Source organism: Lycium ferocissimum, chromosome 11 (genome assembly GCF_029784015.1).
Source record: "Lycium ferocissimum isolate CSIRO_LF1 chromosome 11, AGI_CSIRO_Lferr_CH_V1, whole genome shotgun sequence".
NCBI classification, from domain to species: domain Eukaryota; kingdom Viridiplantae; phylum Streptophyta; class Magnoliopsida; order Solanales; family Solanaceae; genus Lycium; species Lycium ferocissimum.
The window spans coordinates 42,916,960-42,938,730 of record NC_081352.1 but is presented as its reverse complement, the minus strand read 5'-3'; the positions used below and the strand labels follow the sequence as shown (position 1 = coordinate 42,938,730).

Sequence of the window (21,771 nt, the reverse complement as noted above, 5' to 3'; positions counted from 1 at the left end):
CAGACCACAAAATCCGATCTCCACCGTTGAAATTGAAGAACCAGATATTGAGAACCCGCAGTTCAAATTTCAGCACGATCCAACGGTTAACGAATCGGGAAACGCAATTTAAAGCGGATTGTCAGAAGCAGAAAAATTTCTGACGAAAATTCTTTGCTCTCTCACGTTTTTTCTCTCTATATGGCTGCTATGAATTCACTCTTGTGTTCTCAAAATAAGACCTAAATTGATCCTATATATAGAGGAAATTTTGGGCAAAATTGACCTGGTCCAAATTGAATTGACACAACCTACACTGGGAGGTAAGAGTATCATCAGACAAATCTATCTACAGCTACTTGTTCCATCCCCTAGAGTAGCTTGGAAATGCCAAATGTTCAAAAATGATGCCAGGGCCAAATATCTTCACTATGTGGCTTTAACTACAGTCCATACTTCTTACTAGCGACAAACTAGTAGAGTGGGGATTGGATATTGAGCATGAATGTGTATTCTGTCAAGCTTTTATTGAAACTAATGAACACTTGTTTGTATTATGCCCTTATGCAAGAGCTTTATGGCAAAGAGTCCTCACTTGGCTGAAGAGACAACCATACAGTGCTACAAACGGGGAGATGCATATGACTTGGAGCATCAATAATGCTAAAGGTCGATCACAAACAGCTCACATTTTCAAAATGGTGTATGTAGAGGTCATTAATGCTATTTGGATGGAAAGAAACCAAAGAGTTTTTTAGAAGAAGAGCAGGACAATTGAAGACTTAGCTAAGGAAGTTGCTTACACATGCAATATTTGGGCCTCACCTGGTATTAGAATCTTACTACAACTATATCCCTTCTAGAGCTGGTAGGCATGAGAGTTTATTAAATTTGTATTCTTGGTTGTAGGCTCCTGTTTTGTTAAGGAGGCCATGGTTTTATGTTGTTTTAGGTAAATATGGACAGCTAGTTGAGTTGTAACTTGGTTGCGGTTTGTAATGCTCATATTTGGTGATTAATAAAATAACTTAATTACCACAAAAAGAAAGTACGAAAGAGATCACAGCCACTGATTAGAGATTTTAGGTTCCTCATTGTTCAAAATTCTTAGTAATAAACACATCTTCCTTTAATAGACCATAAAGTGACATGTGAAAAAAAAAAAAATAGACACAATAACACTTTTTGTCCTCTATTTATTGATGAATTATAATTTTTGTTCTTATGATATTTAGTAAAACACATTTGACATTTATCTTTTGTCAAAGAGGTGGTTTTGATCCATTTATAATGGATTTGATCCATTTATAATGGAAATATCTTATATTTGGATTACTTTTTTAACTAATTATCATCAAAATATAGAGTAAAAAGATAAAGTTAACATAACAGATGGAATAATTCATTAAATTTATGTAAATTTACAAGCATGGGATCAAAAGTATATATTGCACTTAGTTGAAAGTTATACATGCTAAACCATTTATTATAAGGACTAAAATAAAAAATTATCAATAACTGAGAATCAAAAGTTCAATTGTCCCAAAGAAAAATCGTGAAAGAGACATCTAAAGTCATTTAATGTTAGATATTCCACTTAATTATACCCAACTACTACTAATCTCCCCCTCACATACACACAGTCTTGTTCTTATTCCAGTCAAGTTCAACAGTTCACCAAAAATCTGGGAGCAAGCTTACAAAATTTAATTCAAATCAATTATGGAGTAATAAGAAATCATTATAAAAAATTATGACTAGTAAATTGGTTTTATACTTGGATAGTGGTAATATAGTATCCAAATATGTGTTGATTTATCAAGAAAGTTGATTCCTTTTTTATCAGAAACCATGGAATTCCGTTAAGACAAGGTCATATCTACAGCCAACCCCCACCCCCTCGCCTGCTCCCACACACACCCTTCCAAAATAAAAATCATTATTCCCTCCGTCTCAATTTAAGTATCTTAATTTAACTGAATATAAAATTTAAAAAATGAAGAGAGACTTTTAAATCTTGTGATCTTAAATAAAATATATGTGTATATGTGTAGTCTTTCAAATCTGAAGAAATGGATTTTTAGCCGATTACAATTTTTTTGTTTTGTTTATAATTCTTTTACAAAATATTTTCTTTTTTATCCATAAGAAATCTAAAAAAATACATAAGAGATCTGAAAAAAGCCATTTTTTTCTATTAAAATTGTAAAAAGACAAGAGAATCTAAAACTTATCAAAAGTTACTAACTTTTTTTGGTAGAGACAAAGAGTAAGACACTTAAATTGAGACGGAAGGATGGAGTAAAATATAAACCCCATAATTTTTTCAGGTTTACATAAAGCTTCCACTTGTTCATCACTTCTCAAAATATTTGTAACAGCACAAAATTGAAAGAAAGAAAGAAGCTTGGTTTCTTCGCGTGAACCCACAAAAACGTCTTCAAATAAACTTTTCTCCACATTTTGCTATCTTTATCTCTCACATATTACGCCAAACTCTCGGCTACTTTAATTTGTGTGTTTGTTTTCATTTCTTTGTTTCTGTTATACCTTTTTGTGTTTGCAGAGCACGTCATTTTCCAGAGAGAAAAAAAAACTAACAAGGCATAAGCACTTGTTGTGTACTGTACTCTGTTTGTTTGTTTGTTTTTTTTTTTGCTTTGAGGGTCGGTTATATTTTCATTTGAATTTAAAGACAAGTCTCTTTTTTCTCTCTTGGGTTTGTGTTTTCTTTAAGTTTAATGAAAAGAAAAATTGTAACTTTACTAGATTTTGTGTGTTGACTGTTAGAGAGAAAATTAAGCCGGATTCATTGGTTTGCGGTGACCGGAAAAAACTAGAAACAAGAAGACTTTTTGTCTTCCCTTTTTCGTTTTTTTAGTTTCCTTATAATAATAAGTAGTTGTCCAAACGTCAAAAAATAGTTTTCTTGATTATAGTATATATATTTTCACCTTCTATATAGTATCGACCGAGTTATATTCTCCCTTAATACAATCCCGTCATTTTCTCTCTTTCTTTCTCTCTCTTTTTTTTCCTCATTTCCATTTCTACTTTGTGTTTGTGTTTTCATTTCTCCTCTGTTTCTTTTGGTTATCCACTTTTTTCACAGAGTTTATTCAGAGAGAGAATTAGTTTGTGTATCTTTTTCTCTCTCTTTTGTTTTTTTTTGAATTATAATAATCATGTCAATGGAAAAGGGGTCATTGCAATCAAATTCAAATCTTGATTGCTTCTTGGAATGCACCACACCATTAGTCTCTTCACAATTTCTACCACAGGTATTATTTTCTTCAATTTCATTTCTGTTATGTTTTTATTTTAATTTCAAGAATGTGATTTGTTATATGATTTTTCTTCAATTCATTTCTGTTATGTGCAGAGTGAGATGAGAAATCTTAATAGGCTATGGCATCCATGGGAAAGAGAAAAAGTTGAATATTTCACTTTAAGTGATCTTTGGAATTGTTATGATGAATGGAGTGCTTATGGTGCTGGAGTTCCTATTAAAACAAATACAGGAGAAACATTAGTCCAATATTATGTGCCTTATCTTTCTGCTATTCAAATCTTTATCAGCAGATCATCTGTTAATTTCCTCAGGTAAAATTAAAATTCTCTTGGTCCTACATTTTATTTGGTATCTCAATTTGATCATAAGAAGAGTAACAACATATTGCTTGTGTGACAAGTTGAGCGGGTCAAATTATGTTTTTGTGAATCTAAACGGCTAAATGAATTGTTGTTTATGTTGGTAATTATGCGGAGTCGGGATTTTCACTAAAAGGGTTCAAAATATAAGAAGTAAATACACATAAGTCAAAGATTCAACATCTACTATATACATAAAATATAGTTTTAACCTGATTATACAGCTCTGCCCCTACCCTAAAGTTAGATAATTTGTTAAGTTTGTTAATTGCTTATTAGCAACTACATTTTTGATTTTTTTTGTAGGGAAGAGATGGAGAGTGTTTGCGAGACGAGGGATTCGTTTAGCGATTCGTTTAGTGATGAGAGTGAAAGTGAGAAGCTTTCAAGATGGGATGGATGTTCATCTGAGGAAGGTGATAGTCTATGGCAGATGAATGATAGATTGGGTTATCTTTATTTTCAGTACTTTGAGAGATCAACTCCTTATGGAAGAGTCCCTTTGATGGACAAGGTATCCTCATTTACCCTGATCAAGAAGCTACCCTGAATTTTTGCACCTTTTTTTTTTTTTGTTGTTGTACTTTTGCTTCTATTTTCCACTTGTGAAAGTCTTCTTTTGACCCAAAATTTGTACTTGTAGCTAGTGCTGTAGGAAATGTATGCGGTAGATAGAATCAGATAAGATTAGTTGTATATTTCTTATTTCTTCTATTCTATCTCTGGTTTCCTCTGTTTTTGACCTCCCTTTTATGAGCTTCAGTTTAGAAGGAATGGACTCACTGGAATATGTTTATGTATCTTTCCTTGTGATTTGTAAACGCATATCTACAGTCATTTTATGCTTTTACCCCCACTATAATCGTTGTTGACATATCTGTATTGTTCTTTATTATGTTTTCAAGCCTAAGTTGTGGATTATGTGTGATTTAATCACCCACTCATATTTGTTTATGCAACTCAGACAGAATCAGAAGCATTTTCTTTATGCATTGGAGTTATTGAATGATTCTTTGTTTGAATAGATATATCAGATTCCACGTGACACATGTGTGAATTTTTAGTATATATTGCTTTGTTTTACAAGTTATTTGACTGAAAAATCTAATTCAATTTGCTTGCAGATTAGTGGCTTTGCTGAAAGATACCCTGGACTAATGTCATTGAGAAGTGTAGATCTTTCACCAGCTAGTTGGATGTCTGTTGCTTGGTATGCCATCTCTCTCCCTGCTATCTCTTTCTGTGCCCTTATGATCATGGACCTGATGATCTTGTCAAGTTAATGAAATTTATGCTCGTAAAAGTGTTTTTAAGTACTTATGATCGGTGTTCAATTGGATCTTGTTTTTAAGTTTCATGACACCTAAGTTGATCCTGCATCCTTTTGGTATTGCTGACTTGCTTGTTTGCCACCAGCAAACTTTGAGAAGGGGAATAAAAGAAGGAACTTTGTCACTAACCCTTTTGATCTGAACATTACAGGTATCCGATATATCACATTCCTATGGGAAGAACCATTAAGGACTTGTCAACATGCTTTCTCACTTTCCACACCCTTTCTTCTTCTTTTCAAGGTATTATTCGATCTGTCTTTTGTACTTCAAATTCACCGTTGCTTTTCCCTTTTTATCCTCTGATCTTACGAGGGAATGAGTGCTGACCGTACAGAATATTTTACACCAACCTTTTGGTCTAATGGTGCAGATATGGACCTTGAAGACGACATGGAGAATGGTAAACGGAAGAGAAAGGAAGGAGAAAATATCCCTCTTTCACCTTTCGGTTTAGGCACTTACAAGATGCAAGGGGATGTGTGGCTTTCGAACAGGAGTGGAAGGGACCAAGAGAGGCTTTCATCACTTTTTAGTGCAGCAGATTCTTGGCTAAAGCAGTTGGGTGTCCAGCACCACGACTTTAATTATTTCATGGGTATTCGTCGTGGCTGACTATTTCAAATGATCATGAAGTTGCACTTTAAACCCCACCAATGGGGCTGAGTACTGGAGTTCCTTTTTCTTAAGTTTCTGAGGTGTTTTGGTTTGTTGCTTTTGTTAGCATGAACAGCCTTAGAACTGAAAGGTTCGATTCTCCTTATAAAGGCGTTAGTCTTTTACGTGATGTTCTCCTAAAATCCTAAACTGAGGATTTTTCCTGTGTCTTAGTGCCTTAAGCTTTGAGATTTCTGTGACTTGTTTTTGTATAGGGACTAATTGACATGACTATGATGACCCCTAGCACTTTGTGAGCAATTCTTGCACGCTTGTGCAATTTGCTCCATCTTTTGTATAAATTCTCTGAGGTGCCTTTTTGGTGTTTCTTTTGTGCTTTTCCTTGTAATATTTTCATGTAAATAGTTGATCTTTGAACAGTTAATTCCAGCACAAGTGGATAATGCTAGTTGAATAGCAAAAAAAGAGTTGTTGTGTTCACATTGAATCATCTTTAATAATCATTTCTGCTTGTGGGTAGTGGATGAGTTTGGTTATTGATTTTATGGAGGTCTCAGAAAGTCTAAAAACACGAATAGAGGTGGGTCCATTTTTGTTACACAAGAAGCCACGGCAATTGTGTGGACCTCATGTCATTGCCATAATTATGTGTCATTTTCTTAAAATTTTGCAAGGTCTGGGAAACCAGCACTAAATCTGTTGGCCCAGTCTAATGGACTTTCTGTATTTAGTCATCTTATCTTAAAAATAGTTTAAAATATGCGTTATTTTAAAAAAAAAAAATCTAAGAAGTATAATTTCTTCTTTTCCAAACTTACTTTTGCTCCAATATATTGCGTGAAAAACATTCTAGAAGTCTTTTCAACGTATTATTTACATTTGCTAGGAATATAGGAGTTGTATATTAACGAGGTAATATTTTTTTCAAGACAAAGATGAAGGGTAACGTAGTTAAATTACTCTTTAACTAATGTAATTAACCAAATTTCTTAAGGGTACTCCGTATTTTTACAAACTGATTAACTCTTTTATTTTCCCCCAATCTTTTTGTTTCTTCCCTTGATTATACCTAGAATGATTAGAACATTTTTCTGGTGAAGGAATTGAATAATAAATTGTCATTTTTGTGAGTTATAAGTTAAAAGTAGCACCTATGATTTAACAAATCAATATATTATTAGATAAGTTTCTGCTAGAAAAAACTTCAATACTAAATGAAAGAAAAAAAAAATTGGACAAAAGATCAGATGATATTAGGAAGAAATTCATCCATAATGCAATGTACCGTATCTATAATGATGTTTTCTCTCATGATTGTGTGTACAAAAAGAAGAGGGAATATTTAGTTATTTAATTTATTTTGAACATCAATTCTTAGTCTTTATTAAATAATAATTCTACTAAATAAAAACTTATAGTAGTATAAAAGAGTATTAGAAAAACCCTCAGGGGTTGGCGCAGTGTGGATTAATGACGAGCGCGGGGCCTCCCTTTCAAGGCGCCGAGTTCGAATCTAGCGCAAACAATTTACGGGCCCCGGACGTAAACCTCGAATTACCCGTGGTGCACTTGCGGGAAACTCGCTTCGAGGGCACTCGTGCACCCCGGGATTAGTCGGGGTTGAAAGAGACTCGGACACCCGGTGCTTAATAAAAAAAAAAAAAAAAAAAGAGTATTAGAAATTGAAATTATAAAAATAATTTAAGATTTGGCAATGGGGTTGGCAATGACAAAAACAGAACAGATAACCCACAATTCCCAACCAAGTGTCCAATAAAAGTTTCCTCCTTGTACCACTCATTCAATTCTCCCCGTCCATTGTATTGTGCTTCCAGTTCATTATCTTAGATTTTCTTAGCTAATTTCTTGAGATGACATTGAATAAAGTATCAATTAATTGTTTAATAGTGGCCCAACTTCTATGTTGATAACCATGAGTACAAGAAAGGTCCATTAGAAAATTACCTCTACCAGTATTTCACTATTCAACTCCACAATCTCTTCAAGCACTAGATATTAAACAGCTAGCTGAATTTGACCTTTTCTTTTACAAGGCAATGGGACCGACTTATCATCAACTTTAGAAATGGTCCAATAGGAAGAATTATTAAAAAAAAATAAAAAGAAAGGATGATTTCACTATTGTATTCAGGAGTAGAACATTTTGTTGATCTAAAAAGTACGACCACTAACCATATGACAATAAGAGACTATTTTGAGTGCAACCACCAACAAACAACTCCTAGCTATACATGGGGTATTTTGCTTATTTTTATAGTCAATTAAGTCAAGAAGTCATGCCCACATTGGTTGTATAGGACATGGCACTTATTCAAATTCAACTCATGTTGTGCAACAAACAACTAAGGAATAAATGAATTGTATGATCCAATTTGAGAACCAATGAAATGAATGCATTAAGGAGAGTTAGGATTTTCTAGTATGGGATTATGATGATCCAATCTATTGGCGGTGGATTATTTGATTTAGTGCTTGATGATTGGACAAGCTCAAACATAGAGATAATCAATTCTTTTATAACTGTGGTGTCCACGCAGCTTGCGCGTACCTCGATTAACTCCACTGGAATCAATATAGATACTGGGTAACTCTGACCGCTAAAGCTTGGAAGAAATCACCTAAAATTTTCACCTCTGCTAAGATTTAAGGGGAAACCTCATGGTTCTTAACCCATTTCATTGATCACCATACCCTTGAATGTAGATAATAATCTTCATTTTATAACTGAAAAAAAATCATCTCAACTAATTTCATTGGCCACACCCTTTTTATCAATAAATAATCTCACTTGGGCTTGTGGTGTCAATGGGAACATGCGACTTTGAGCTGTGGCACCACCATCATGAACTTTCCTATACTTGTGGCTGATCATCATCATCATATACTGCTTTACCGTTTCCTCATAAAAGGTAATTTGGAAGTGCAACGCATTAGAAACCTTAGGTAAATTTTGATAGTTTTCTCAAAATTTTAATAGTTACTTAAAAGGAAGATTTGGATAAGGTGAGATGCAATTGTACAAAGTTTGGTAGGTTTCAAAAGATATAATTAATTTCATATCACGTGTTAGGTGACATTTCGTGTCGAGTTAAACTAAAGGTTGATTAAAGATTCAAGTGACATATTTTCGCAATTAAATACGATGTTGCTCATACTCAAACAAGTGTAAAAGAGATGATTGCCTCTCTTTATTACATTTATAAATTAAGAAAAATTCATCTCTATAATTTATTGAAATGTCCCGAACTTCTGCCTCATAAGTAAAATTAAAACTTATGCCTAAAATTTATAACTAAAATTTATGCCTCGTGGATATCAAAAGTTTTACCCAGTGGATCTTTTTAAGTTGAGATCATTGTTTTAAAATTTTGTTAGATAGAGACAAAAGTTCAAGACCCCCTTTTACAGCCCTATTTCTGCAATTTTGAGTTTATTTACTAGAAGAATTAACCTAAATAGCAGCTCATACAATCACTTAAACATAAAATAACGGGCGAATGTATAACATATATATATATATGTGTGTGTGTGTGTGTAACCACATATAATCAATGTATGATTATGTATACTGGCTAAAAAAGTAATATAGTCAAATCTCTCCGTAATGGCACAGATTTGTTCGAAAATTTCATAGCTGCTATAGTGAGGTGTTGTTATGTATGTATACTTGCATTTCATGTTTGCATCTCATTTAGCTGTTATAAACACAACTACGCCAAAAAAAATATATATATATATATTTCTATACTTTTTATGTTACAAACGAAAACAAAATACTTGTTAATTTTAAAATCTCCATTGATTTTCATATTCCATTAATTAAAAATTGAAGCGACTAATAAATTCATAACTAGTTGTACACTTGTACTGTACCGATAAAGAATTAAAATCTAAAGAACATATGCCTTTGAAATTAATTGAAAATTTAAATACGTCAAGTTTGACGTAAGAATTTTACAATTGTAGGTTGTTTCGTAAATTCTAGTCTCTTAATGCTTGATAAGATTCCTAATGAAAACTCTAGAAATTAAAAATGGAATTAAAATGCAAGGAGTTAATATAAAGCAAGACCCAATTAGTAAAGGAATTATAGGCAAATCTAGGTATATTAAACCTAAACCCTCCTAATTGATTCCTACTAATGAACCTATACTAATTGATAGTCAACAATGAAGACCCAATGAATCCACAAATGAGCAATTCAATGTAGAAAATCAAGGACAAAAGTTTTGGATTACCAACCAAAGATCCACACAACTAATCACTAAAATAATTTCTAATTAACTAACTAAACAAACTATCACTCATAAGAGGTTTTTCTTCAATAATCAAGCTAAAAACTAATGAAATGACTAAGACAACTATATATAGTCTTGCCTTTTACAACTAAGGGCCAAAAGTGACCTTTAGCAAAACTAGCCACAAGTTGGCCGAAAATAGCCAACATTGGCTCTTCTTTGGCCGTTTGCACTTCTAACCACTTTTTGTGGCTTCCATTCTTATGCCTTCATCTTCAACTTCCTCCCAAGCAATCATCCACACGTTGTACACTCTTGAGAGGTGTTCTTCAAGCGCCTCCAATGCCCCGCTCTTCATGAACATCACTTGCAAGTCTTGGAGCTCCTTGGCTTGGCTACGAGTGAAGGGCCTTGAAGGAGTGGTGCCCATTGGTATCATATCAGTGCTAATATAACGTATGAATTGACGGAGATTTTTGTCCAAATTTTCAGCAAAAAAGAATTTAATAGCTTTTACTTGGTGATTACCATAATAATTTTAATATTTTATACATAATATATTTGTTATAAAATATTATTACACAATATTTGAGTATGATTGTTATAGATAAGTAATTTTACAAAGAGCCTGCCGCTATAATGAATGCCACTGCTATTATAGGTAGAATGATGTTATAGAGAAGTAAAATATAACATGAAAAATCGGTTCTGGAGAAAATCAGGCCGTTATAGTAAAATATTATTATAACGAATGACAATTATAGAGAGGTTTGACTTTTGACTGTAGTAAATCAAGCTGGTTATTGGTGTATAGATCCCTTTTTACGATGACATATGTACATGGGGCAATTTGCACGATTGCCCTTATTCTAGAGTGGTCTTTAATTTTTACTCCTCAAATTGTTGGTTTCTAATTTTTGTTCTTCACCTAAATACCCAGAGGTTCTGGGTTCGAACCCTGGCTCAGTAAAAATAAAAAATAAAAAATCGCAAGGCAGAATTTCGTACTCCCTCTGTCCCAATTTGTTTGACACTTTTTTTTTTCGAGAGTCAAACGAGTTGTTCTTTGACCGTAATTTTTTTATGTCTTTTAAACATTTTAATTATGGTGACTTATAATACTTTTTTACGTAGTTTTCAAATATGTAAATTTTATTTTGAAGAATTTAAAGTTTCTATGTTCAAACACACAGTCAAAATTAAGAAGTTTGACTCTCGAAAAGCGAAAAGTCTCAAACAAATTGGGACGGAGGAGTAGCAAAATTAGGCCTATTTGGAAGGCCTAACTTATGTAGAATTCCAGCATAGTAAAATAAAATTTCAAAATTTCACAAGGCAAACTTTTGCCTTAAAGGCAGAGGTATCGTGAAGCCTTGCCTTGCGATTTTTTTTTTTTAACTGATCGGAGGTTCGAACCCAAAGCCTGGAGGTATTTTAGGCCACTTTTTTAAGCGAAAGACAAAAATTAAAGACCAGCAATTTAAGGGGCAAAAATTAAGGACTGACGCCTTTGAAGGCCAATCCACGAAAAAAAAAAAAGATGTACATGGGCCCTCTTGATTTCCGTTGAATTGATCCATTAGAAATTTGAATTGGGATATTGGATTGGGCTCTATGCTCCTAAACCAAGATGGGCCTGAAAAGTGAAATAGTGTTGACTTAAGAGTAAAGTCGGATGTCAAAAATTTGCTAAACATGTATTTCTTGAAAAATACACACCAATTATCGTAATCGAAAAAATTTCAAGTAAGCTGTGATAAGAAAAGACCGTTATATCCTAATGTTAGCAATCTAAAATCGAACTTTTGGCATCAATGGATCCTATAACACAAAGTTTGCAGAAGTTTTGTATGGAAGCAAATCAAATGCAATCCATCATCGATTGTTATTAAAACTTTGGATTTGAGGCTCATTAATATTAGAGATGGTAAAGCTACACAAGAATATTTAATCAACAACCAAGTCGCAAAAATTAATAATAAAAGAAGAGATGGAGTTTGAGGTGTGCTAGGAAAGGGCAGACTTCACAATAGATGTATCCTTTAAAGATTGGATGACCTAGCACATTTTCACAAATATTGTGTCTTGTCCAAACGATATATTTAAAGTTTGAATCGCTTCTAAATAAATATCACCAAAGATATTAAAGAACATAAAAAATGTCAAACTAACTCAATACACAAAATATTACTTGTAAGTCTGTTCGAATACACATAAGAATGTTGCCTATTTATGTGTAAAAGAAGTACAAATGAAAGTAAGTTCTAATGGCAAACTAATTTAAGAGTAAGAAACAAAAATATGTTGAGAAACACTGTATGGTAATTAAGTAGTTTATTTTTGTCATCAAGGAACAGGATATGACTTGTTATGGCACATACATTTGTAAGCCATGGGACAAGTCTCAGCTTCTTCAAATGATGAACAAACAAAGCTAACCATGACTAATCTACAAGGTGTACAAGATCCACATGAATGTGAACAATCTGGCAAACTTGACCCTGCTATTTGTAATGTATCTGCTGCTCTTTTGCGTACTGTTCCCCTTCTTAATTCCAAGTTCATTTCTGGCTTCACCACGGCCTTTTTTCTGTCTGGGCTCACAGGGTGATTGCTCTGCATCTGCTAATTACATATCAAAAAATTCAACATCATAAGCACTAAGTTATCCTATTTGGAAGTTAATTAACTGTTTATGCACTGACAGTGTATAATTTTTGTAAACTAGATGACCTACAACAACCAGTAACTCTTATACCAAGTCTAATTTCGTAATGGATTTAGGTTATATGCACATACAATGCAAATAACATGCTATTACTTTATTTTTCAGGTTTACATTATTACGTGTTTTATCAATAGTTACTAGTTTTTGTAAGTCAGCTTGATTTGATAGTGTGGTTGGGGCACAGAATTTAAATCTTTGGTTATATAGAAATTAAAGTAATGACCTATTACAACAAGTTAAAATGCGTCGATTGTGAAAAAATCAATTACTACAATGTCAGTGCACATAAATTAAATTCGCCTCGAAAACTAATGTATTAAGAGAGAAAAGAAGTAAGCCATACGTGAGTGTAGCTTGCGAATATGTCGGGCATGGATGAAAACTGGGAAAAAGACAAGAAGAATGAGAATAGTTGCGGTGCACACACAACCCTTCATTGGCTTTAATCTTCCTTTTTTCTTTTTCTTCTTTCCTCTTAGCTTTGTGATCCGCTTCTTAGCTTGTTGATATGGTAGAAAACAAGTTTAATTGGTTATGTTGAATAAAAAACTGGAAGAAATGCATGGATATTTAAAAGGGTAGCAAAAGAAAGGTAGAATTGAAGCAAGTCACAGGCAAGAGTGTGAGTGATAACAAAAGAGGTCACATGAAAGAGGCAGAGTTACAGTGATGAACAGGGCTTGAACCTTGTGAGATATGGACATATGGTGATTGTATTTGCCTTTTCACAGTTCACACACATTGAGGAACTATGGTGATTATTAAAATTTACTGAGGAGCTTATTTTTCGTGAAAGTTTCAATGGAGACTTACTGGAATTGGCTTGCCATGCATGGAACTGCCAGTCTGCTTTAAATGCGCAGTGCATTAGTAAATTCTACTGGAGTTAAGTTATGCACTCACAGTGTCCATAAAACATAATTACTCAATCAGGTTATTCCTTAAATAGGTCAATACAGGTAAATCTATTACTCCCCCTATCAATTTTTGTGACACCTTTTTGCTTCATGAGAGTCAATTTGACTAATTTTTTAAACTGAATTGGATAGGATCCACTTAATATATTAAAACTAAAATAGTTATTCAAAAATTATATCAAAAGTACCATAAGTTGCAATTTTTCTCATGTATATATGATGAAAAGATACATTTTAAATTATTGGTCAAAGTTTACATAGTTTGAATCTCAAAAAATGAAAAATGTCACGTAAATTGGGACAGAGAGTAAGATTTAAATTCTATACATTTTTGGTATCTAGATTTTTGGCGTGGCTAGGCTTGGCGGAGCTTAATGAGGCTTAGCTTAGTGTAGCTTAGCTTCATGATATTGTAATTTATGCAAAATAAAAAATTATTTAGAGCATCCGTATTTGCATTGATCTCTCTCCTTCAATAGGTGTCATGGATGGTAGTTGATTTTACCTATCTTATGAGCTAATTTAGACCATTTTTGCACCCAATAGAAGTGTCAAACGGAGTAGCAATGTGGAACAATGTCTAATATCATAAGCTAACAACAGAAATAGTATCACCAAGGAATTTTATTGGCCGTAATGGGTGGCATCAGGCTACGTTGGAGGGGCCTAACATAGCGGGGCTTAAAGTGGCTTAGCAAGAGCTTGGCGGGCTAGGCTTAGCAGAGCTTAGCGCGGCTTAGAGGGGCTTTAAGTGGCTTGGCGTGGCTAGGCTTAGCGGGGCTTAGTGGAGCTTGGCATGGCTAGACTTAGCGGGGCTAGGCTTAAACGTGGCTTAGCCTGCTTAGTCTAGCTTCTAGGCTCATGTTAGTGTAAATTATGCTAAATAAAAAATTAATTAAAGCATCAACATTGCATAAAAGTTGATCTCTCTTTTATGCTAAATAAAAAATTAATTAAAGCATCAACATTAAATCAATAGGTGTCGGGGATGGTAAGTTAGGTGATATATATTTCATAGCAAGTTTGATTTAGAGCCCGTTTGGATTGGCTTATAAGTTGGTTTTCAAATTTTTTGAAAGTATTTGACTTTTTAAATTTAAAGCCATTTTTGCTTAAAATAAGCCCAAAAAACTAATTGGGTTTATTTGGCTTAACTTATCTAAAGAAATTATAGTGAAAAACGAACATAAGCCAAAAAAAATAAGTTGGACTACACCAACTTATTTTTTTTTTTGCTTATAAGCTGCTTTTTTTAAGTCCATCCAAACAGGCTCTTTAGTAACTTGAAAAATAAACACTATAAGAAAAAAGAAATTTGCCAACAAAATTTTTTGTTGATGGTATTGACCATGTTGCAAAAAGTATTTTTGGTAACAACATTTTTTCGTTGTTGCATAAAGTTTTTTCTTCGGCTGTTATTGCAACGACGTGCAACAACTTTTTTGTTATTACCAAAAGTACTTTTTGCAACAATAGTCAATGTATGACAAACAAAATTAAATTGTTTGGAAACCAAAAAAAGTTCAATTTTAAAAGTTTCAACATATATGCCAACAATAAAATTAAGTTGTTGCTAAATATTAAATTTTACCAACAATATTATTTTTGTTGCCAAAGAGTTGTTACCATTTCTGTACTTTACTTTCTTGTAGTGAAAATAATAATCCGGTGTAACCGGTTAATTTTTACATCATTAATATATATCACTTAACTTCACATCTTAATAAATATTATAATTAATAATCTGATAAAAATAATAAGTGACCGTGCAACTAGAAACTTACACATACGGTGGAATATACCAGCTATAGAAGATTAGTTACCTTATTTCTACCTTTTTTCAAGTTATAAGTTATAAGTTTCACTGATTATAGGTAGTTATCCTTAACAACACTTTACTATGTTGATAATGTGAAATATGTATTCAAACTAGTATGAAATGCAACATAGTAAAGTGGTGATATTAGGCCAAACTAATGTGACTGCCATAAATGCTTTTTTTCCGGTTAACAATCAATGATTCAGATAATTAGAAAAAAAAAAAATACAGAAAAATGTTTCTACTGCACGTGATGTATTTATTACTCTCACTGAACTATTCTTATCGTAAAAACTACTCCTTTTAAAAGTTTCATACGAGTCTTACTTTTTTCACCAATCCAAACTGCGCATCTGGCTCCTCTCCAGTAGCCAATCCCTCCAATTGGTCCAGTAAGCTGTTAAATTCACTGCACGTGTTCTCTTAAAAAATTCATCCTCTAGATTTATTTGATTAACTATTTTAACCATGGTTACAGGTTCTCTCTCTTTTTCTCTTGCCTTTTTCACTGCCAAACAAGAACCTCTCTTCCTTTCTCCCAAATCTCTCAAAGAAGAGAAAACGAGAGCAATAATATCCGAGGCAAATACACTTCTAAAATTTTACTGTTGAAGAAAAAAAAAGAGAAATAGAAATAATGACACTATACTTCTTTTCACAAATGATTATGTTTTGGAACTTCGCATGGTGATGTTGTCATCACAACTCTGCTTGACTGCTTCTCCCTTGGAAAAATTGATTCTACTTCTCCCTTGAAATTAGAAAATTAAGTTGCTTCTCTCCATTTCGTACTAAACACATAGTCATAAATAAGTACCATTTGTTGGTTGCTCAATTTGTAGGTTAATGCAATTTGCACCAATAGTGATCCGCAGTCATATCTCAATCGAAGTGCTACTCATACAAATTTTCAATCTATTTTCTGAATCGAAGAACCTTAAGAAAATAATCAAACCCTGTAAAAAGATATGATATACTATTATTTTAGAAATAAGCTTGCACTTCTGCAACCATTGTTTATTAGAAACTTCAACAAGTAATATTACTGAAACATTCTAAATCTTCATCTTCCCATATTCCTTTCTTGTAGGATCCCGCTGGACCAAATAAATCTGGACCATAAATATTTTAAGAGGACACGTGCAGTAAATCAACTAGCCAACTGGAGGATTTTGGTACTGGAGGGGAGCCAAATCCCAAAACTTCAATGAGTAACAATTAAATTTCCAGGAAAGCCGCAAGGCATCAATTTGTTTTTCCCTAAATGAATAATATAAGCCGTAAGAAATGACCAAATCAACTATATATACTTGGATTATCTTGTTGCGTGAAATGCAGGAAATAAATAATTTCAGAGTATCTAGGGAAAATAATTTCTGAGAATCCAAACTGATAGCAAAACAATTTTGGAAATAGAAACAAGGTATTGTTAAATTTGAGAAATTGAATGAAAATAGTTAAAGATCAATGCAATTGAAGCCCATTTCCCCTCACCACTGCCTTTATATTTTGTTGTTTTGTTTTTAATTTACTTTTTGTTTTGAACAAAATCCATTTCTCCGATTTTAACACAACAAATAATATGTATTTAGTGTCCGCACTAATTCAAAAGGGATAAGTAATGTAATGTGTCATCCTCCATATAACATGGAATAGTGTTATATGCTCAATTAATTATGTATATTAACTGAAAAAACAAAAATCATATCATCCAAATACGTTTCATTTTGAGAAAGGGAAAAACATGAAGAAAAAAATACAAGACATATAAAAATAAACCTCCCAGTTCAAATGTCAAATCTTTCTTAAATTTCAATCCACTAATTTTTTTTTTATGACAAGGAATCTGGGAATGCTGCGTCTTGCCCTTCGGGTGCGCACAAGATAAAACCATTTCTTGTAATACCGCAAATACACAAGAGAGAAACCACACAAGAGAGATAACCCACACTAGGCAAATCCCCTACTATCGTAAGCGGGGGATTTCACCTTTCCTTAATATGAGACTGAGTGGAAGAGGATGAAAGTCACGCTAGAGGATTAAGCAATGCTTTCAGTACCTTTTGAGCCACCGTGAAGCGTGGTTTCAATCCACTAATTTTCTTCTCACTTATTAATACACCTTTCCTTAATATGAGGCGATCTGAGTGGAAGAGGATGAAGGAGTCACGCTAGAGGATTAAGCAATGAAGCTTAATTTAGTACTCCTTTTCGTCTCATTTTACGTGAAGATATTATTGTTTAGAACAGTCAAATAATTTTTTCTTTGATTATAATTTTCTCAAACTCTTTTTTTTCTATATATATTTTGAATCGTTAGCTATGTTGATTTGTAGTATTTTTCATATAATTTTCAAATATTATTTTATTTTAAAAAACTTGAAGAATCTATATCCAAATTCATAGTCAACATTAAGTGTTTTGATTCTCGTACCCAGAGCCTTTGACATAAATTGGGACACATATAGTATCACAACGAGACTAAGCTTTCATCACCAACTGATATAGTTTAACCGAATAAACCATGCGCTTTTACACTTGAAAAATTGCGAGTTAATCATTTTCTTTTAGTTTGCTTGTCTTACTTTTCTTTTTAGTCGGTTTGAAAAAATGTCTCTTTAATTTTTTTGGCAATTTTTAATTCCAACTTTCCATATGACATGTTTAAGATCACATAATTAAAAAGCATTTTGATCTATAATACAAATCTTTTATTTAAGACCACAAAAGTCTTGTTTACTTTCTTAAACTTCATGTCAAGTCAAAATCAGATAAACAAAAAAGTATAATTTTAATATGTATGTATGTATAACATATTTTATCAAATTGTTCAAAATACAAATAATCAGATAACTACATACATGAACAATCATATATTCAATTGGAAAACACAACTCGCATTTTCAAATATGTTCTTAATATCAGCGGCAATTCGAATGGGATAAGATGGGCCGCAGTCTGTTTAAAATGGGATGGTATAAACTATGCTTAATCTCTTAATTAAGTACCTTGTCTATGTTAATAGTTGAAAATTTGAAACTATATCATGTAGAGAGAAACTTCCATTTCAGACGGCAACAACATGATGAAATAAACACAGTATAAACAATTAATTCAAAGGAAAATAAGCCTCCAAACTTGGCTGCTGACCCAAGTTTCTGTGCTCTTTCTTTTCTAATTGCGTACGTAACATCTAATAACTAGCCACAAATTACGACATCCCTTCTAAATGTGTGCCTTATACTAGATGTTATGAATTGTCGACTTTGACTAGTAGTTTAATATTACGTACAATCATCACTTGCCCAGTATTCAATCTAGAAAAAATGGGGAAAAATATCAACAAAAAATAGCAAGATTACTAGTCAAACCCCGCATTTAGCACATTTTATAAATCTTTAAGTCTATAAATAGTAAACCTCGGAGTACTATTTATCTGTTCTCGTTGATTAGTAGTTGTTTGTCGATACTATATTTTTGTCGAATTGTAGCTAATCTCTCACCCATTCGCAGAGCTTCACAACTAAAAAAAAAAAAAAAAAAAAAAAAAAAAAAAAAACGTTAGCTAATCTCTCACCCATTCATTTCTGTAACTAAACAATAAAATCCGCTGCTAATCTTATTTAGCCACGGAAGATTATCGAAAATATCTGTTAAACTGGGAGTAATTTAGCGTCTTAGCTATTTCCAGATTTTTTTGTAGTGAATTTTTCAGGGTTGATCAGCCATGAACAGTCTAGCAAGGAACACGCCTTTACGTTTTAGCAGAAGGGTCAATGAATACGAGCCTTTGGATCAATTACAGACAGGTGAATCAAGAAACGAAATTGAAGTTGCTGGTGATGATGATCATAGTCGTCAATACAGGCGTCGGAATATAACTACTGTAGAGCAGCAAAAGAGTACAATAAAGCAGCAGAGAAGTCCAATAATATGGAGTTCACTTAGTTACAGAAGAGAACGAGCCAGAAAGAGGCATATTTTTCTACAAAGCTACAAGCTTGAATCCTATGACAGTTCGAGGGGTACGAAGTTGAAGAAGATTGTTGTCAAAGTGAACTCTACTATGGTCTCTGTTTTGTCATTCATGTCGCCTCATAACCTCAGACCAGATTGTAATTGTCAGTCCTCGTTGTTCCTCCCACTCGAATCATAAGGCATTGTTGATTAGGGGTTCGAGCCGTTAAATCGACCAGCCACTGATACTTGTATGAGGATACGCCGCCTACATTATACACCCCTTGGGGTGCGCCCTTCTTGCATTGGGAATGCCCTTTTTAAAATTATTCTCTCTACTTCCTTTTCCTATGAACTTTCTTTGTCAAATTCATCCTCGCTCTTAATATTGTTTAGAGTTTATATATATACCATCAGTGTAAAGGCCTTTTAGACCATCATGTCATCTTTATTTGTTGTAAAACATAACCTGTCTTATTTTTAATATTACAAGTCTCACATGTTAAGAATCTTTACTTGTAAATATAATTTGAGTGATCTGATTATGTAAAAGTAGTCCTACACGAACAATGTATGTAATTTAAACTCATTTATTTATAGTAGCAATTAATACTATCGAGACAGAGTATGAGACTATTTATGACTTATTATTGTAAATAGTACGTATTCTTTTCACTAGTATTATGTATCTTTTGTAAGGTATGACTATAATTCAACATGCGGATAATAAGGAGCTTAAAAATCCAGAGAAAGATGTACAGTAATCATTACAATGCAAACAAGCAGAGAACCAAAAATAGGAGCAATATTTTTGCTAATCTTTAGCCACACATATGTAACAATGTCCTTAACCAATGGAGCAATTCAATAAATAGGATCCATTACTCAAACTACCTCTTCTTTTCTCCCTTGAAATAACAATACTCTCTAGTTTCCTAACACGGAAAATAAAAAAGTGGTGGTCCTCCATCCATAAGAAAATAGGTCCACCACCACCAAAAACTACTTGTATTAATCCTAATTTGTTAATTTAATTTCCTCCTCCTCCTTCCTCCACCATAATGCATAACCCTCCGTACGGAAAAGCTCCTCGATATGGCGGGGAGTATTACTATGAAGAAAGGCGAAGAGGAGGAAACTTTTGCGTTAGATGCATCTGCTGTGTCTACTGCTTCCTGTTTTTCATGATCCTTGTTGCAGCCGCCCTCGTCTTCTATTTTTACGCGTACTACGATCCCAAAATGCCCACTTACAAATTCCAATCCCTCGATGTTAAGGAATTCGGATATCAACCTGATTTCAGTGTCACCGCGGATCTTATTATAACAATGAAAGCCGATAATCCCAACAAGATGATAGGATTTATTTACGGGGAAGATAGCTCGATCAACGTGACATATAGCGATTCAACAATTTGTTCAGGAAAAGTACCAGCTTTCCATCAGGGTCACAAGAATACAACTATAATGCAAATTGAACTAAAGGGGAAAAGTCAATTTGGATCAGGGCTTTATGAGGCATTGCAAGATAATGAGAAACATGGGAGAATTCCATTAAAGGTAATGGTTAAGGTACCTGTGCAAGTTGTTTTGCGAGATATTAAATTAAGGCAAGTCAATGTGTTTGTAAATAGCACATTGATTGTGAATAATTTGAAACCTGGACAGAAACCTGAGATTGAAGATAGCAAACCCACGTTCAAAGTTAAATTCTGATAAAATCTCCTCTGTTACTCTTCGGCGTTTTACGTATTGAAAACATTTTTTTAAGTGTGTACGATTGAATTTATTGGTTCATGACATTAGAAAAACGAACCATGGCTCTCTTACCTTGTATCAATAATGAGCTAGTTTCTGAAATATATCATACAAGTATATAAGGATTAATTGAGAGCCCACATAGTTTTGTAGGCTTTTTCTTTTGCAGTTTAGAAGGTTTCTCATGATCTGAACAAATAAAGATTGGATCGCCTATCTTGTTACATTTGCCCTTTGAGTACTGCATAAATTAGCAACTTGCACAATTCAGATTTTACCTTTTCTATCATTTGCATAAGTAACAGGCAGCCCAGAATCCTGCTTTTGGTATGGTCCGGTGAAGGGTCAGACCACATCTGCACAATTATTTGACCACAAATTTTTCATCCCTTTTTTTGGTCAAGTGGATAAGTTATATATATAAAAAAATATGTTCAACTACCTGCTAGTTTAAGGGTAACACTCATAGGTAATTTTGTAGAGTTTGGTACTACATAATTTACTATTACAATCCGTAACTTGCTATCAAAAGTAGTTCCTAGAATGTCTGCTCATACAATGTCCTTGGCAAACATCGGAGGAACTACCGAAATCTTTGTACCATTAAGAAAGTTCTTTAATTCCTTGCTCCTTCCTTAACTAGAAGTCTAGAACAAAAAACATAACTTAAAACAGAGCTACATATTAATTTACAAGGTATGACAAACATTCATATCATTGCTAAAGCACAATATTGATTTGATCTTTCAGAGACC

At 33.3% G+C, this 21,771-nt stretch overlaps 3 protein-coding genes across 3 annotated transcripts; 2 read left to right on the top strand and 1 right to left on the bottom strand.

The window, feature by feature from the left end:
• The first annotated feature begins 2,311 nt into the window (after positions 1–2,311).
• LOC132035898 (uncharacterized) lies at positions 2,312–6,059 on the top strand. Its single transcript, XM_059426052.1, has 6 exons — positions 2,312–3,260; positions 3,362–3,582; positions 3,937–4,144; positions 4,755–4,840; positions 5,113–5,204; positions 5,335–6,059. The coding sequence occupies exons 1-6, from the start codon at positions 3,165–3,167 to the stop codon at positions 5,574–5,576; spliced, it is 945 nt and encodes a 314-aa protein (XP_059282035.1). The 5' UTR covers positions 2,312–3,164; the 3' UTR covers positions 5,577–6,059.
• Positions 6,060–12,155: 6,096 nt separating this feature from the next.
• On the bottom strand, positions 12,156–13,125 carry LOC132036593 (protein EPIDERMAL PATTERNING FACTOR 1). The gene has a single exon (XM_059426961.1). It carries the CDS (start codon positions 12,458–12,460, stop codon positions 12,185–12,187), a length of 276 nt encoding a protein of 91 aa, XP_059282944.1. The 5' UTR covers positions 12,461–13,125; the 3' UTR covers positions 12,156–12,184.
• Positions 13,126–20,148: 7,023 nt separating this feature from the next.
• On the top strand, positions 20,149–21,240 carry LOC132037163 (NDR1/HIN1-like protein 6). Its single transcript, XM_059427634.1, has one exon. It carries the CDS (start codon positions 20,321–20,323, stop codon positions 20,972–20,974), a length of 654 nt encoding a protein of 217 aa, XP_059283617.1. The 5' UTR covers positions 20,149–20,320; the 3' UTR covers positions 20,975–21,240.
• The last annotated feature ends 531 nt before the right edge of the window (positions 21,241–21,771 follow it).

Excerpts from the sequence above, each read along its gene's own strand:
- LOC132035898 (XM_059426052.1), top strand. The coding sequence starts at position 3,165 with ATGTCAATGGAAAAGGGGTCATTGCAATCAAATTCAAATCTTGATTGC. Across the intron at positions 3,583-3,936 it reads TCATCTGTTAATTTCCTCAG|GGAAGAGATGGAGAGTGTTT; the intron begins GTAAAATTAAAA and ends TTTTTTTTGTAG. Across the intron at positions 4,145-4,754 it reads GAGTCCCTTTGATGGACAAG|ATTAGTGGCTTTGCTGAAAG; the intron begins GTATCCTCATTT and ends ATTTGCTTGCAG.
- LOC132036593 (XM_059426961.1), bottom strand. The coding sequence starts at position 12,460 with ATGCAGAGCAATCACCCTGTGAGCCCAGACAGAAAAAAGGCCGTGGTG.
- LOC132037163 (XM_059427634.1), top strand. The coding sequence starts at position 20,321 with ATGCATAACCCTCCGTACGGAAAAGCTCCTCGATATGGCGGGGAGTAT.